Here is a 16,029-nt window from a genome sequence, read left to right as displayed (position 1 = left end):
GCCATCCACTAAACAAGAAACTTGTTCGTCAATGGCCTTTCTTGCACTTGCTCTCTGGCAAGTCCACATGGATTGCACACTCACCATCTTTTTACGTACGCATACTGAAGCCATCACTACCAAACGCAGTAGCTCAAGCTTAGCCGAGTCTAGCTCTCCCCAGGATTTTCGGGGGGAGGGGGTCCCTCTCAGCTCAGCCAGGCCTCAAAAAGAAACCCGGTTTAAACACACGATGGAGTCTTCTAGTGTTGAAGGAAAACAAGGCCATGCTGCCCGAATGACCGGTGCAGATTTTCACCTTAGCACGGCACCACGGGAAGCCGGCGCCGACGGTTGGACGACGGGTTCTGTTTCTTCAGAGGGATGGATGGAGACCATGGGCAAGCTATGACTGATGGCTGAGAAGTTAGATCGGGCGTCGTCCATTTGCTTGTCCCGCATCCCTGGACTCGAAAACCCGGTCTTGTGGTTTTTTCAGACACGTCAAAGAATGAAGATACCTTAGCTCCCCGTCAGCGGCGGCGCTGCTGCCCAAGCCTTTGGTAGCGTTGGTTGGAAAACTTGATGGGATCGTCACGCCAGGCGTGCCAGGCCACATGCAAAGGCAGGAAAAAACCTGAGACCCTTGACAGCCAGTCAGCCCTGGATTTTTTTTCGTGTCTTTTTACTTCGAAATTTTCTTTTTGACATCGTCGATTCTTTCGATTCTGCGATCCGAGGGGGTCCATCCCTTTCGATCTAGCAAGGCGCAGTCCGACGATCTACAACTGCACTATCAAGGGGTTGGCAGGGCCTTATTATGGCCTCGTTCAGCAACCACCCCCCCCTCGTTGTCGTCAAACTGACTCGAAGGCCGCAATTAAGCAATATGGAAAGATCGGCCTCGATCGATAGGGATGGATCATGGGGGGGCACCCAGCACGCAAGCGCGCGCAAGACAGGCGCCGCATTGCGAAATGTCCAGGCCCGTCTGTATATTGCCTCCATAGACTGTCTCTCTATCATACCCTTTGCTTGAAGGGCTGAAGAAAGGATTTCTGAACCGTCTAGACCGAATTCAATTAGTGTAAGGCGGGTCCAAGACTATCACGGGATGGTAGATGGCGAATTCAGCTACTCTATCAACCTTATCTCGAAAAAGGACAGCTAGCATCTATGCGGTCCTTTCAAATACCCCAAGAAATCCTTCAGCGGCCGTTGACTTCTTTGTCTCTGTTGTGTTAGGGAACTTGGGAGACGATCCGGCGCACCCCGCGGCATTGGCTTGGAGATTGAAGAATCGCCCGCGCATCGTTTCCGTCCTCGGCGAACGGCGCCGGGCCAGCGCAGAGCGCCAGCGGGACAAGCTGGAAGTCTGTTTTGCGGAGCTCCCGGGGGTGTGCAAATTTTCTTGGGCTTTACGGATACATCCAGCTCTGTTGGCGATGATCGGCGGACCGGCCGGGCATCTCTCGCCCTCTTAGCCTGTAAACTCCGTGGCCGTAACCGCCTTGCGGCGCTGTCCGTCTGGGGGAGGAGAGAAGGGGACGGCGGGCGGGGAAAACAGTGGGAATCCCAAACTGCTGCCAAAACGTAGGTTGCAGATCACCGAGGCCGAGAAATGTCACCACCGAACAGGTTTTTTTTTTTTCCTGCGTCGTGATGTGGGTGACAAAAACCGGATATGAGCGGCGCGGGATGGGACTGTGGGACGGAGGGGTGGGAAGACATCTGCAATGCAACACCACGGCAATTCCTATCTACTATCGACATATTAATTGCAAAGTGTTATTTGCTCGATTCTTCGCGCTCTTTTTTTCTTCAACGGCCCCCAATGCTACCTACCGCAGCTTCATAGCATTGAGCAGAAGATTTCGGTTGCTTCAACCCAAAGGAGGAGCTTGTGTCCGGTCTGTGGCCAGGGGGGAGGGGTGTTGCGGTGCGGGCAGGGCCGTGAAAGTTTATCGTGTCGTGCTCGCGAAAGCAACGCCATCGGTTTTGATGCCCGCGGCGCGGCATGGACCCTTGGATTTGGACGAGGATGGAACATTCAAGGTTTTTCTCCCCAATACCCTATAATGGCGATGCGGTGGTAAGTGGCGATGGGATTCTGGCATTGTGATACTTTTGCTTTGTAAGGGGAGGGTAGCCGAATGTAGTCGGCATTTCCGCTCTCAACCATTGCCCAGCTTTTTGCCCAGAGCCACCACTGTTTAGAAGCTCATCGAAAGGGGTCAAAACTCTGTCTCGATGGGGGTGTTGCGTTCATGGTCTGGTTTGACGATGCTTGCACGACAGAGCTATTTTCGGTACAAGCTTTTTCTCTCAATAGCAAAAGCCTAGTGTGATGAAGCTGTTAGGTAAAAAATATAGCATGCAAGGTTAGACTTTCGGGAAGAGTGAAGATAAAAAGGTTTGAACAGTCCGTTGTTTCTCTCGGACATGCGTGCTTAACACGAGTCCGCGAGTAGCTAAACGAGGTTTCGAGAAACTTTAGTCGTCGCATCTCCTCTCCGTCTAGATTTTTCTCTGCCCTCTTACGAGCATATGGCTCGTTTCAGAAGCACAGCTGAAGCTTGACCGCCCTGACTAACGGACTACGTACTCCGTTGTCCGTTGTCCTTCGCAACGGAGCTTGTTGGCCGGAAGGTTCGGGGGAGCACCGCACTGGAGGGTTCCACTCTGTCTCTATGGAGGAGGGGCACGGTGCTCCCGGCCGGCGCTGTTTCGGGAGCTGCGGGTGTGCTGGCGGGGCCTCGTAAAGTTATGTGTTGGCGGATCGGGGCCGAGCGGTGCGAAGCCGAGAAGGATGCGAGGTACGGAAGAGTCTGTGCCAAGCGAATACGATGCATCCGATGGTGCCCTACACTTTGTTGGATTGTACTTTTCTACTTCGGGTTCGCTCTACTAGAGGATGGTAACTCGTAAGATCGTGTGGGGGCGTTGCGAACGTAGAGATTGCTTTTAAAGACTTACGAACAGGTCCTTGGTATAGGACGAACCCCCTGGCGCCTCTTTGGTATACTTATCGTGCATCCCATGATTTCGTCTTCTATCTTTGCCATCGAGTCGTGTCATGCGCACGAGAGCCAAGGCTCAAGACGCGTGTTGTCTTAATCAAGACGGCAGGGCTGGGCAGAATATCGACCACCAATTTCCCGGCGCAAGTCAAACTAACCTTACCTTGGTTGAGAAAAACCTACTTGCCAATGCAGCCCCCCAATTCGATTTCATGAAGTATTATCACCCAGGAGGAGGAGGAGGCGCAGGCGTATGATCATTGGCACTGATCTCACCCTAAACGTAATCGGGATTGACTGAGTTCTTTATACGGACACTTTCGACCTTCAACTCTCCAAACCTTCAACGGGTCTAGCCCGTGATATGTCTTGATGAGAAATGAGAATAGACTTATCCCACTTGATTACTGATGTTTCCGACAGAGTACTGATAGCGGCCTGAGCTGCGTTCTTCACACGCGCATTCTCTTCGTGAGTGCCAACTACCTTCCGTAGCTATGCCTGAAGTTAGTTTTTCACCACTGTCTCGAGTGCTCTTGAACTTAAGCGGTGATACGGTTTTCTGTCGTTCATCTCATTTACGTAAAGTTTCAAGGCCTTCTAAATGTATCCCTCAGCAGCTATTGTAAAGTGGTCTTGGAAGCGCCACCTGCATGCCTGCTATACGGGTCTGACTTGTGGCAGGTTCCACCAGGTAGGCTGTTTAATTTTCTCTCGGAAAAAGAGTTCCGGTCCAGCGTCCATGGATCCCAACCGATCAAAGCCTAAAGTGAGAGCTCGTCATATTTTCTTTTGGAACGTTGAGAAGCGCGCGGCAAGTAAGCTGGCTATACTCTACGCAGCGGGCCGCCGCCGCCCTCACAGGGGCCTTTTGGCTTGTCACACCGCTGGAATCATGAATCACTCCTTCATTCCGTACATCCGACCAGAGTAATAGCCTTGTTATTCAGGTAAGAGCTTTGTTGCAAGGAAGCCTTTTACGTCGGCGATTACTAAAGCAAGGCATTGCATCCTCCTCTCGGCCTATTTAGGACACTGATTGGCCTAAGGCGCCGGAGGTGCCAAGATGCCGTCTACGTGGGCTCACGCCGAAGGGACTCTGGGAGACTCGGAAAGAGCGATGGATAGTGGTCTCCTTTCTGAGATTTTCTCTCATGATCCAATTCCGGTTGGTGAGGTCTCCTGCTCACTACCAGCACGCATATATCACAGTATCACTATAGAGAAACGGAGAAGCAGCGGTGCTGCTAGGCTATTTATTAATCTCAGATTGCCTACCTTACCATGTGTTCGTAATCTTAAGAGCCGCGTGCGGAACTGCTCTGGAAAACCCCGACTTGTAGCAGTGCTATGTAGTCGAAAGCTGAAGCTTCATCGTTAACGAAGGACATGAGGCAGGGCGTTTGATACGAATGACCATTAGACGTCACGGAATCAAAACCCGTTACACATGAAGATAGGAAGAAAAAAAAAAGAGTTCACCCCCCCGGTGCTGAATTGGGGGTTACATCTCTTGGTGCTCATGCTGGAAATCGAACTCGGAGCCTGTCGACGAGTAGGCATGTATTGGGGCGAATTAATTGTTGACCTTGATACCACTCCACCACCCAGCCAGTTTGACCTGACCCGTCGACCTAGACGGGCGCCGTCTGGCTGGTGACGGGAATGGCGTTGAGGGGGTATATATGGGCTCCTTCCCATGTGTATTCAGTAGATGGGATGAATACGCACTTGTACACGGGATCATTGTCCCTCGCCCATCTCGGCTGGAACACAGAGAGTGGCCAGCCAGTTGAGTTCAAGAACGTAAGGGAACTAGCCTCTCCTTTTTCGTGCTTTCATAGTCATGGGATAGTTTTGCTACTTCTCATGCTCCAACCAGATACGACGATGCTCTATGATGATCAAGACCAGCTGATGAAAGAGTCAATATTTGCTTCTTACGCAACGAGGCTCCTCTCAATGATTTTTCCAAGTCATTGGGAAGTCGAGTTCGGTTTATTCATTGCCTGTGCAAAGTAGGAAGGGATGACTTGAATTTGTCTTCATCAATAAACATGGCGTCTCCCTTTACACCTATGACTGACTCGACTCCCATGGAATCACTTTCGTCTTTTATGCCGACGTCAGCAAGGAGCACTCTAGACTACACGCCGCGGATAGTGATCCTGTCACTTATACATCAAATCAACATAACAGTCATGTTGGCAGAAAACGCTCGAATGTTTCAATTTGTGGGCATTGACGTGACTGCCCCTGTTTGTCTATTCGCACCATGCAATCTAGGTATATCCTCCTCAAGTCGTAACCAACAACTATACAACAACGAATCCAACAAGGCGCCATCGATGAAGTAACCCGTGCCCGTCTAATGCGTTATGAATCCCTAATCGCAGGCATGTAAATCGTTCATGAGCAAAGGAGAAAAGAAAAGCCGCATTCCTGCACAGGTCCCTTATCCGTGGATGCGCCTTTCCAGAAAGAAACCCGCTTAGCTTCGTGTGGCCTGTTTCAAACCACCGTGTGGCGGCTTCGTCATGTCGTTCAGTAAACACTGCCCAAGATACTCCTGTCCCGCTTCTCCGCGGCGTCAATGTCATCCTCGTCTGCCTCAGAGCCTCGGTGGCTGCTATTGGTATCGCCAAGGCGGTTGGCGCGGCGCCGCCGGCTCTTCTCGTCTGATTGCTCATCTTCGGTGTTTGGTGTCATGTTTCCTTTGGTTTGGCCACCGACGATGCTGTTGATACTGCCGTTGGCGCCGTTGCCGTCTCCATTAGACACAATGCCAACCTTGATCTTGGTCACGGCTGTGACCTCCGGTCTGTGGCCATCCTCCTCGGAAGAGTCTGTGTCACTGCCGGCAATCGAGGTCTGTCCGGAGAAAGTTCCGCCAAAATCACGGCCAACATTCAGGTGCGGCGAGATCATGCTCCGTAGACGATCTTCGGCAGAGATAAAGGATGGGGTTCCATCGGGAGATGAAACAACTTCATGGCGAGCTCGGGTGACGTCGATCTGCGGTGGCCGGCCATCGCTGTCGGTGCCCTCGTCGGATGTGTATCCCTGCTCGCATCGCTTAATGGGTCGCCGTCCTGGTGCAGGGGACTGCCGACGGGATACAACAGACCCATTAGAGGTGACTTCGTCCGTTCGGCGAAGGGCTTCCAGGTCGTCTCGCCTCTGGTAGTGGCTCTTGTGATTACACCCGTTAGGACAGCCACCCCAGCGCCGCGTGACGATGAAGGTCTTACTGCGTTCGAGAAGAGTACCGTTCTTGGCATCCTTGGTGGACCTTTCCTGGTTTCCCTCGACCTCGCTACGTTCCTTCTCCTCCTTCTCCTTTAACTCGGCCCGCTCCTTGCGTAGCTCTGACCATGTCCGGAGTTTATTCTCGAGGATGTACTTGCCGCTCTCTTCTTGCTTGCGCATGATGAGAAACTCGCAGTGGTTGACGTTCCGCAGGTCCTCAAAGTACTCGACAGTGAAGTGATACCACTTCATCAAGAACACCCGGGACATGAGGCCGTGGGTGACTAAAGGAGTTAGCAACACAAGGCAAAACGGCTCGGAGGTGTCCGGCATACCTAATACACAAACGCTGGCAAAATCATTCTCGCCAAACTGACGCCACAGACTCTCATTGAAGCCACTAACTCTGTCGTAGGCGTCTGCGGCGCTCTCGCCATTGGGGATGCGGTAGAAGAAATGGCCGTAATCGGCACGCTCTTGCCACATGCGTTCCATTTCGGCGGAGCACGGCTGGAAGTTACCAAAGTCCTGCTCACGCAAGCGAGGTTCCTCGTAGACCTTGATGTTGGAGCGCTTGAACGGAGAAGGATCCTCCTCGTCGGATGTCAGAGTCGAGAGAATGCCCTCGGTTGTCTCGCGAGTCCGGCGGTAGGGGGAAGTAAAGAAGTGCAGTGTGTCATCGGCACGCAGTAACTTGCGCAGATTGCGGCCAGCTTCGTAGGCTTGTTGCCAGCCATCTTGTGTCAACTTTACTCGATGGTCGGGTATCGTTTGGTGAATATCGCGGTTCTCTGCGTTTTGAAAAACAGTTAGCAATCCGGTCGAACGGAGATATCTCGGACCAAGGGAAACAGAGAAAGAAAGAGAGAGTCGCACTGTTGCCCTCTGACTGAGCGTGCCGAATGAGGATGATGAGCCTCGGTTTGACCATGATGTCGGGTTGTGGCGGGTGTGTTTTCCGGTTTGTAATCGGGATCAGGCGCCTAGAAGTTGTTTGGAGCGGTCGACAATGTGGTTGTCGGCGGTGTAGTGAGAGAGGTGGTTGTGGTTATTGTAAGAAGCAAGAAGTTCTTTATTGCCCGAAGAATACCATTCAGAGAAGAGAACAAAGCTCTGTGCAAACAAAATGGACGCGAGCCTCTTGTCGCAAAAAGTCGTAGCGTTGGGAACCTTGTTGACCGGGAAGGATGTGGAAGTGTAGGGGAAAGAATGAGGCGTGGCGGGGCAAAGGCAGGAGAGTGGTAGACGGGGGGCGGATGCTAGTCGCAGAGGCAAACCTTGGGATGGGGCTGCCGTTGTACGTGTATCGCTTTATGCCAACCTTAACCTTAGGAACGGACGGGGAGAGGGATGGAGCCTGCTTTAGTAGTGTGTAGACGTTTCCGACCAACAGGTTGAAGAGGTTGAGATGGGTTGAGTTTGGGTTGAAGGTGCAAGGAACGTAAGGCGTAGCAAGGAGTGGTTTAAGTGGGATGGAATGGACATGTCTGTCATTGCAAGAGAGAAGTCTCAGGGGTGTTTTTTTGGAGGGGAAGTGTGACTCTCAGGGACTCTCTTGGTTGTCTGATGCATCCACCATCATTGACTGCATGCATGCGATACGTATCTTGCCCATGCCACTGCCGCCATGAGTGACAATGATCAACTCCCGCATAGGGGCATGAGGACTGTACATCAATCGACGGCGTGTTGCCCCTTGTGTGCCAGGTATTTTTGGGTATTGCCATGGCAAGCCGCAGGCCGCAAGCCAGCCGCAAAAGCGCAAATCTCCTGTAGGAGGTATACTAGAGAAAAGGACCCCTCGTCCCACCCAAATGAATGACAGTCAAACAGACCCATCCACACTCTGCCCTGTACCTTTACCAGAGACAACCGAATCGACTTGGGCTGGCTCTTTAGGTATTCCGCGGGGGGTTAAAGACAGGCAGGGCCGTCCCCCCTCCAAGTTGTTCCAACAGGCCACGGCCCCTGGCCATCTCTTGCTCTACAGCGGGGTACATCGGAAGATCTCAACGCCCTGTCAGCCAACCAGACGTCAGAGGCAGGGCTCGAGCGGCACCTTGAGACAGGGAATGCGCAGCCCCTGATTGGCGCACCTACCCTCCGACAAGCGGCGAGGCTGTATGCCCCACCTTGCGGCGGCACGGCGGCACTTGCAATTTTTTATCCTTCCTTTCTCTTTCACTTTTTATGAGTACCTTTGCCTAAGGTAAGGTAGGTAGGTAGGTTCCCTCTGAATGGGTCTGCGAATACGGACATCCATTCACGGATTGTGCTTTGTGAAAAAGAAAAAGAAAAATGGAGGGGAAACGGGGTCTGCCGGCACTACTTACTTTTGTCTTACCTGCAGAACCAAAGTGCCCGCATTCCAGGTGAAGCCATACTACAACCCCAAAATGCATCTTCATCCAACGGACGAAGAGCAAACCGCATACATTCTGTTGGACGTTGTGGTGCAACTCCTCTTTCTGCAGTCTTCCCAACCAATATTCCCTTCCTGTGATTGTGATTCACTCATCACGTCCATCTTGACGCCTGACAACCAACATCACTGCAACCCCATACATACATAGTAAGGTAAACTCAAAAAAGTATGTGTATCCGTACCGAGTGCTTGTGTCACTCAAATTCCGCACCTCGTCTGGCTCAAGCGTGGTTCATCTGCATGCTCCGATTAGGCGCGTTGGCCAGAACCGCCCATTCCCAGCACTGTCATTCGATATTCAATCTTTGTTCCCCACCTCATCCACACAACCTTGCCCACACCTTGCAACTCCCGTCGCCCCCAATCACCTTGCTTCATTTCCTCAGCCTTTCCAAATGGCAAACAGGCAATCGCACACCTCGCCGCAAACGTGCTTGACTCTTACCGGTTCTTACCAACAGGCAGGTCAGAAACAGCAGACAGCCGCCGCCACCCCGGCCCATCTCCTAGCCGCCCACAACCGACCGACCTCTCACCACACCACCGCGCGCCAATCTTTTCCCGCTTAGATTACCTTACCTTACGCCGCGCGCGCGCGCCTCCATCTCGCGATCTCTTGTGGTAGCTCACAATCAAACATCAAGTCACCAACATTCAATCGCCCACTTCACCCAATCCAACAGTCAGTCACACTCTGCCTAGACCGGGGAAGACTGCAACGCAAACCACCCAGCTACGTACGCAGACGGCCACTATCACATGCGCCTTCCCGCCCGCCCGTTTTGCATAGCCCATCGTATAGCTGCTAGCAAAGCGCAATCACCGTAGCCGGGCCTACCAACGTTCCTCCCCCCCGGATCAGCCCATTCCACATCCAGCCTCATCCCACAATCATACGACTCTCCTCCGCCAATCTCAAAAGCTGCTCAACGCAACCGCCCACCGCCGAACCCGCAGGATCCGGTCCTCAACCGACCGACCGACCTCCCTTCCACACCCCGAACACCACCGGCCGCAACAGCAGCAGCAAAAATGTCCGGCGAAGGCCCCGAATCAATCCCCACCTCAGCGGATCCCCGCTCCCGCCGCCCAACAAAGAAACGCGCCCTCACCCCCGTCTCCGAACACGCAAAACACCTCGAGACCCTCTTCTCCAAACCAGACCAAGAGATCCGTCTCCCTTCCGGTCCCGGCGCCGTCGCCAAACGCGCCGTCGCTGCCCCGCCCGAGATCGTCACAAACGTCCAAGGTTCCTCCGCCGGCGCCGGCTCCGGCGAGTTCCACGTCTACAAGGCCAGCCGGCGCCGCGAGTACGACCGCCTGCGCGCCATGGACGACGAGGTCAGACAGGAGAAGGAAAACGACGAGTTTGAGCGGCAAAAGGCCGAGCGGGCTGCCAAGGACGAGGAGCGCACGAGGAAGAATCGGGAAAAGAGGGATAAGAAGAAGCAAAAGGGTAAAAAGGGACCTGGTCGTGGTGGTGCTGCTGCTGGCGTGGCAAAGGGAGGAGCTGCAACCGTTTCTTCGTCAAGTGGTGGTGTCGCCGCAAGGGCTGCGGCGGAAACATCTACAAACAAGGAGGATGAAGATGCCAAGGATGATAAGGACGGCAAGAGCAAGGGCTCAGAGACGGCAACGACCTCGTCAGGAGCTGCTCAGCCCCCGGGTATCGTGATCCACGACGAGGACTGATTCATCGTCCCGTGGTTTTGGAGGGCCCCTTGGACCTGAGCCTGGGTCTTGGGGTTCGGTTGCTGTCGAGCTTTGAGCTCTTGTTTTCAAGCTTGAACATAAGCTTGGCGTGACCAAAAATAACTTCAGACCAAACACCAAATGTTCGGTGGGTCCCGCGCCCAACTTAAACATTGATTTGACAAGACAGGAGACACAAGGCAGGGGGGCATTTTCAGAAAAGCATGAGCATCAAAGCTTTTTTTGTCCTTTGGAGATGTCCCGAGAACTTCAGTCGTCTAGGTAATTTCTAATCCCATATCTATGCATCCATACAGGGGTATGACCTTTTTTTTTCATCTTCATCACTGCTCATTGCAACCGCTCTCCCGTCTTCGTCATGAAAAATACCGGATCCGACTAACGTCAACAGGCATCTTATTCGTCGCCACCTCCGTGCAGGCCGTTGCCCATTTGCGCTGCCTTTCTTGCGCTGCAAATGTCGTCTACTCTGAGGAGCAAGCAAGCGGACTGTGAGCCATGTATTAGTATTGTTGAATAATGTGTAAAAGATAAAGAGAAAAGAGGGGCAAAAATCGTAAACCAATGTAGACATACCTCAATCGCCGTCTTGATGCTCTGCAACTTGATAGCCTCCGGCTCCCACACACCGTACTCCTTCATGTCGGCGACAACGCCAGAGTCACCGTTGATACCCCACGAGTGCTTGCCCTCTGCGTGCTTGGCGCGCAGGTCAGTCAGTACTCTGACGGGGCTGGCACCGGCGTTCTGGACCAAGGTACGGGGGATAACCTCAAGGGCGTCAGCGACGGCCTTGTACGGCCATTGCTGGACACCCTCGACGCCCTTTGCGAGCTGGCTCAACCGCACCGAGACGGCCATCTCAGTAGCACCACCACCGGGGGAGAGTCTGGGGTTGAACATGACGTTGCGAGCAACACCCATGGCATCCTGCAGGTTACGCTCAATCTCGTTGAGCACGTCCTTCGACGGGCCGCGGAGGAGCACTGTGCAGGCCTTGGGGTTCTTGCATCCGGTGAGGAAGGTGAAGTACTCGTCGCCAATCTTCTCAATCTCAAACAGGCCGCAGAGCGTGCCGACATCGGAGTCCTGGATGTCATCGACGCGGTTGACAATGGTGGCGCCCGTCGCTCTTGCTATTCTGTTGTTGTCCGTCTTGCGAACGCGGCGGAGGGCGGTGATGTTAGCCTTCATGAAGTAGTGCTGAGCGAGATCTGCAGGATGTTAGCCCTCATTCCCCAAACCTAGCCGACAATAAGACGCACCTGAGACACCCTTCTCGGTAATGACCAGATCGGGCTTAAGAGCAATAATACCCTCGCACATAGCCTTAACCTGCTCCTCCTCAATCTGCAGGATACGGTTCCAGTCCTCCTCCTTGGAAATCTCGATATTGGTCTGCGACTCGCCCTTCTTGTACTCCAAGGGGCAGTCGAGGAGGACGATTCTGGGATTCTCTATTCTCCGGCGCATCTTGGGGTGGGTGATGTCCTTGTTGAGCATGACTCCGTCTAGCACTCTGCTGTCCTCGATCTCACCGCCTGGCACCTTCTCCACACGTGCGTATCTCTTGATGTCGACCTCGGTTTTTCCGTTGCCGGCCTCCCAGGTGACGGTGCGGACGGCGCGGAGAGCCAGGTCGCACATCAGGTCAGACCATCTCGAGACGAACTTGGTGCCGATAGAAGAGGAAATGAGGCCGCGCATGGCCTTGTCGTCGTTGACATCGATGGGGAGGGAGATATCGTCGACGATCTCGAGGGCGTCCTTCAGCGCGCGGCGGAAGGCGGCGATGATCTGGACGGGGTGAATGTTACGCTCGAGCTGGGGGAGAGACTGCGCAAGCATCTCGCCAGCTGGGCCAGGTCAGTCTCTAGCTTTATAAGCAGGATAGCTTTCAGGGGCTTACCCAGAATAATGACCGTTGTTGTACCATCGCCAACCTCTTCGTCTTGTGTCCGGCTGAGCTCGATCATGCTCTTTGCTGCAGGGTGCGAGACCTCAATCTCTCTGAGGATGGCATGGCCATCGTTGGTAAGGACGATACCGCCCATGGGGTCGAGGAGCATCTTCAACATAGCCTTGGGACCCAAGCATGATCGAATAATGTCGGCGACGCTGATGGTGGGGTTAGCGAGTGTCTATGGAGTTTTCGAAAGAACATCGTACGTCTTGGCAGCCGCGATGTTGGACATCTGGGCCTTGCGACCCGTCTGCCGTTCACCGGCACCGGTGTCTGTAGAGTACGCAGTTAGTACCTGATCCTGATATTTGGGGGGGTAGCTAGTCAGAGCTCTGGGGAAGGAGGGGCTGCCATACTCATTACCACTACTGGAGCCTGCATGGTTGTGCGACAACGATTTTAAGAACCTCAATAAAAAATTGGTGTCGTCGAGAGGATGTGTGTTTGGCGAAGAGCTTCACCGTTGCAGAGGAAACCGTGGAGATGGCGGGGGTGGTGGTGCTGCTGCTGCTCAAGGCACCGGGCTTCTAAAAAGTTCGCTGGGCGGGTTTGTTTTTTGGCGGGATGAAGCTGGAGCTCGGCGGAACCTTTTCCCCGGCTTCACCGAGCTTCACCTGGCTTCTGGCTTGGCACACCGAAGGACCCACCTTTGACAACGTCCCATACTCTACCCAGGAGTAATTCCAGCAGAAGTTTGGGGCCAGGGGATTTAGCAAATTCTCAGGAGGAACGAAGAGGAAAAGTACCATAGGGTCATTTTACATACTCAGGGCCCGCTCGCAAGACGAAGGGTTACTCAGCCAGCAGACTTGCCCCTTAGTGACATAACCCCCTATGGAATAGTAAAAAGGGTTTCTGTCGAGAGCATCCCCCCTCCCGAGCGGGTATTCCTCTTTCAGCCGGAGTTCTAGGAGTTGAATACTTCCCGGAAATCAAGTTTGCGGTACTTAGACTTGAATTTTTTTCCATCTCGTCATAAAAGGTCAGGGAAACGTGGCCGAGGGGTGGGGGGGTCTTTGTATTAATTTGAAAGTCCTCGAGCCTCACTCAACCTTACCTTTTGTTCGCTTCCCAGTGAAGTCATTCTTTTCGGTCTCTTCTCTCTCCTGCATAGCGATGAATCACTCAGATGGCTCACTAGAACGATAAACTGGTACGCACCAATCAATCAAATTCAGCTACGGAACACTCGCTCTTACTGCCCCCCAAAGTCCTTCTGAGCCTCTGCCAGTCCGCTGTAGAGAGATTCTATGCCATGTCCTAGACGTCCATGCCCTAAACCATTGAATTCCTCATTATTTGACGCAACTTCTGTCTCTTGCGCATTCTCTGCTTGCAATTCGGCCATTTCCCACTCGACCCCCAACTGCTATCTAGCGTGTTGGTCCTACCAATGGACTTCGTTGCGAAGCCCAGAACTTTTAGAAGGAGCCGTGTTGCCTTGATGTCTGTTATTTTGCCCTCTAATCAGACCTTGCGGCCTGATATTATGTTGAGATTGCGACGACTCATGCTGCACAGGCGTCCACCTTGACTGAGACGCCCGAGCAACCGGGGCAAATTCTTGCCAATCACCCTCAAAGGTAATGTCTACGATGCACTCATCGCTCGCCATGGCGTCCTGGAGTGATTCCCATCGCACTTTGTCGGCGTCTGCTGCCAAATTAAAGCGGTCCCAGAACTCGGCCTTCCTCAGCAACAACGTACTCTTGCTGACACGTCTGTCTGTTTCTTTCCAGGGAAGACCAGTCACATCCGATGCGCAGAGAAAGTCGTCAAGTGTGCTGTCATCCGGCATATGACCCTTTTTGGACCCGGTCACGAAGATTGGCACGCCGTCTCCGGAAATCTTTAGCCTCATCTTCACATCCTCTAAGCCTGAATCGACCCTCCCAATGGTAAGCTTGTCAAAATCACCAAGCTGTGGAGGTTCCATCTTGTCCAGTTGCTCTTCCATGATGGGCAGTGGCTTGCTGGTGTTCACCACTACTAGGATGCTGTCACAAGGTATAGCAATCTTGATGAAAGATTGTGGCATTGGTGTCAGTTCGATCGGAGCTGGGCCATTGACTTGGGCCAGAGGCTTGGTTATCTCGATGCATACCCATCTGCGTTTCACTCCGTTGATATCGGTGCTTGGATAAAGTTTTAGCTAGGCCATGTGTCGAATAAGGACGAAATACTTACATATCCAAGTCTATCAATGATAGTTTGTGTTTCCGATCACGTTCAAAGAACCTCTCTGTGGTGAAACTCGAGTCATCGTCGTCGTCTCCTGCATTAGTACCCAGGGCTCCCCCCGGAAACGACTTTTGCCCGTTGTTCTCCCTTTGGAAGTGTACGTACTGTATCGAACGCCTCCGATACCCGTTCAATTCCATAGACCTGGCTTGAAAGGCGCTGAAGCTCTTGTTCATTGACATGCCGTGGTAGCTGGGTTGCCACTCGATATTCATGATCTGATCGGCCCGCCGCCGAGCAATTACTCCGGGAATGCTGTGGACGGTCTTGTTGTATGGACGTGATACTGCCGTAAGCCTGAGAGAGGCCCCTTTGCTGTTTACTGATGAGCGAAATATTCTCTATCGACAAGAAGATAGCTTACACAAACATCGATCTGGCTCTGATGTAAGCGTTATACATGTCCCACCACTCGTTGGCATAAGCCGGGCTTCTGTCTGGTAGAGTAACTTCCGTGGATGGAAACCCCAAACGCCGTTTCTCATCTTCAGCAGCGTTGATAACTTCCTTCTGTCTTAATGACTTCGGCAAGGCGAGGGCAAGGTCGGTCATATCGATGCCACCAAAAGCCATGATATCGTTTCGAGATTCATGTCGTAAACGGGCTGGGTCTTGTTCAACCTTGGCTCGGTACTCGTCCCTGCGTTGTAGCCCAGTTCGGAGTCCTAACATTAGCTTCTCCTGAACGCTCATGTCAGGCTTGAGGTCGGACATCTTGGCGAGGTTGTAGCCGGCATCGGTTTCGACTTGGACATTTGCTGGGTTTCGGCAAAGCGACGCCACGCCTAACACTTCTGTTAAGCAAGGAAACCAAAATATTTTGCATATTCTTCTTACTGTGACGGGAGACTTCGGGGAAGCAGCCGAGACGAGTTGGCCCCGGTGGGCGAAATTCTGGGATTCGGGCTGCGATTTATCAGCGATGAAATTTCTCTTTCGGAAACAAATTTTTGTAGCTATAGACCAGCCACAACCCTTTAAGCCATTACCTGAACTTCCAACCGCCATGGTTCTTCTGTGTCTTCGCATATATTGATGTTGTCGCTGTTCTGGCCTTGTTCCCATCATCACCCGCGGTGCTGCACTGGGCACGACCACGCTCGAACGGTTTCGTTGTTCGACTCGCTTTCTTTTAGGCGCGTTGTGCTCACCTTCGCTCGCACGCCTCTTTCCACGTTGAACCCAGGGCAAAGTCATGTTGTTGACTGCTTTACTCGTGGCCGGTTAAGGAGTATGCCGTGGTGTTGTACTTGGTGAGACTTGCGTGATGCCTCGAGATGAATGGCGACTAGACCCTACGCGTAAACTAGCAACGGAAGGAGCTACCTTTCAATTGAGCTCCGGTGACTGTTTCAGAATTGCGTATATCAGTTGATTTCGCTTGGAGGCTCGAAAGGATTGGGGAAGGCCGGTATCAGAGATGTAAGCCACCTAGCGCC

General features: G+C 52.9%; 5 protein-coding genes across 5 annotated transcripts; 1 reads left to right on the top strand and 4 right to left on the bottom strand.

Annotated features, from left to right (window-relative positions):
* Positions 1–2,576: 2,576 nt before the first annotated feature.
* On the bottom strand, positions 2,577–2,831 carry CTAM01_07992 (uncharacterized protein; the record flags this gene model as incomplete). Its single annotated transcript, XM_060524013.1, has 1 exon — positions 2,577–2,831. The coding sequence occupies one exon, from the start codon at positions 2,829–2,831 to the stop codon at positions 2,577–2,579; it is 255 nt and encodes an 84-aa protein (XP_060381468.1).
* Positions 2,832–5,543: 2,712 nt separating this feature from the next.
* On the bottom strand, positions 5,544–7,179 carry CTAM01_07991 (phosphoglycerate mutase; the record flags this gene model as incomplete). The annotated part of the gene is made up of 3 exons (XM_060524012.1): positions 5,544–6,532; positions 6,584–7,039; positions 7,125–7,179. 3 exons carry the CDS (start codon positions 7,177–7,179, stop codon positions 5,544–5,546), a joined length of 1,500 nt encoding a protein of 499 aa, XP_060381467.1.
* Positions 7,180–9,705: 2,526 nt separating this feature from the next.
* CTAM01_07990 (uncharacterized protein) lies at positions 9,706–10,365 on the top strand (the record flags this gene model as incomplete). Its single annotated transcript, XM_060524011.1, has 1 exon — positions 9,706–10,365. One exon carries the CDS (start codon positions 9,706–9,708, stop codon positions 10,363–10,365), a length of 660 nt encoding a protein of 219 aa, XP_060381466.1.
* Positions 10,366–10,782: 417 nt separating this feature from the next.
* CTAM01_07989 (T-complex protein 1) lies at positions 10,783–12,755 on the bottom strand (the record flags this gene model as incomplete). The annotated part of the gene is made up of 5 exons (XM_060524010.1): positions 10,783–10,875; positions 10,963–11,600; positions 11,652–12,242; positions 12,296–12,504; positions 12,556–12,755. Coding segments are annotated over 5 exons (1,731 nt in total), but the record flags the coding sequence as incomplete, so codon positions are not given.
* A 789-nt stretch (positions 12,756–13,544) lies between these two features.
* On the bottom strand, positions 13,545–15,787 carry CTAM01_07988 (uncharacterized protein; the record flags this gene model as incomplete). Its single annotated transcript, XM_060524009.1, has 6 exons — positions 13,545–13,584; positions 13,741–14,346; positions 14,537–14,845; positions 14,955–15,348; positions 15,428–15,496; positions 15,580–15,787. The coding sequence occupies 6 exons, from the start codon at positions 15,785–15,787 to the stop codon at positions 13,545–13,547; spliced, it is 1,626 nt and encodes a 541-aa protein (XP_060381464.1).
* Between the last annotated feature and the right edge of the window lie 242 nt (positions 15,788–16,029).

This window comes from Colletotrichum tamarilloi (genome assembly GCF_030869305.1).
Source record: "Colletotrichum tamarilloi strain Tom-12 chromosome Unknown Scaffold_26.1, whole genome shotgun sequence".
Classification (NCBI taxonomy): Eukaryota; Fungi; Ascomycota; class Sordariomycetes; order Glomerellales; family Glomerellaceae; genus Colletotrichum; species Colletotrichum tamarilloi.
Note: the sequence above shows the minus strand (reverse complement) of the source record. Positions and strands in the feature narration are given on the sequence as shown.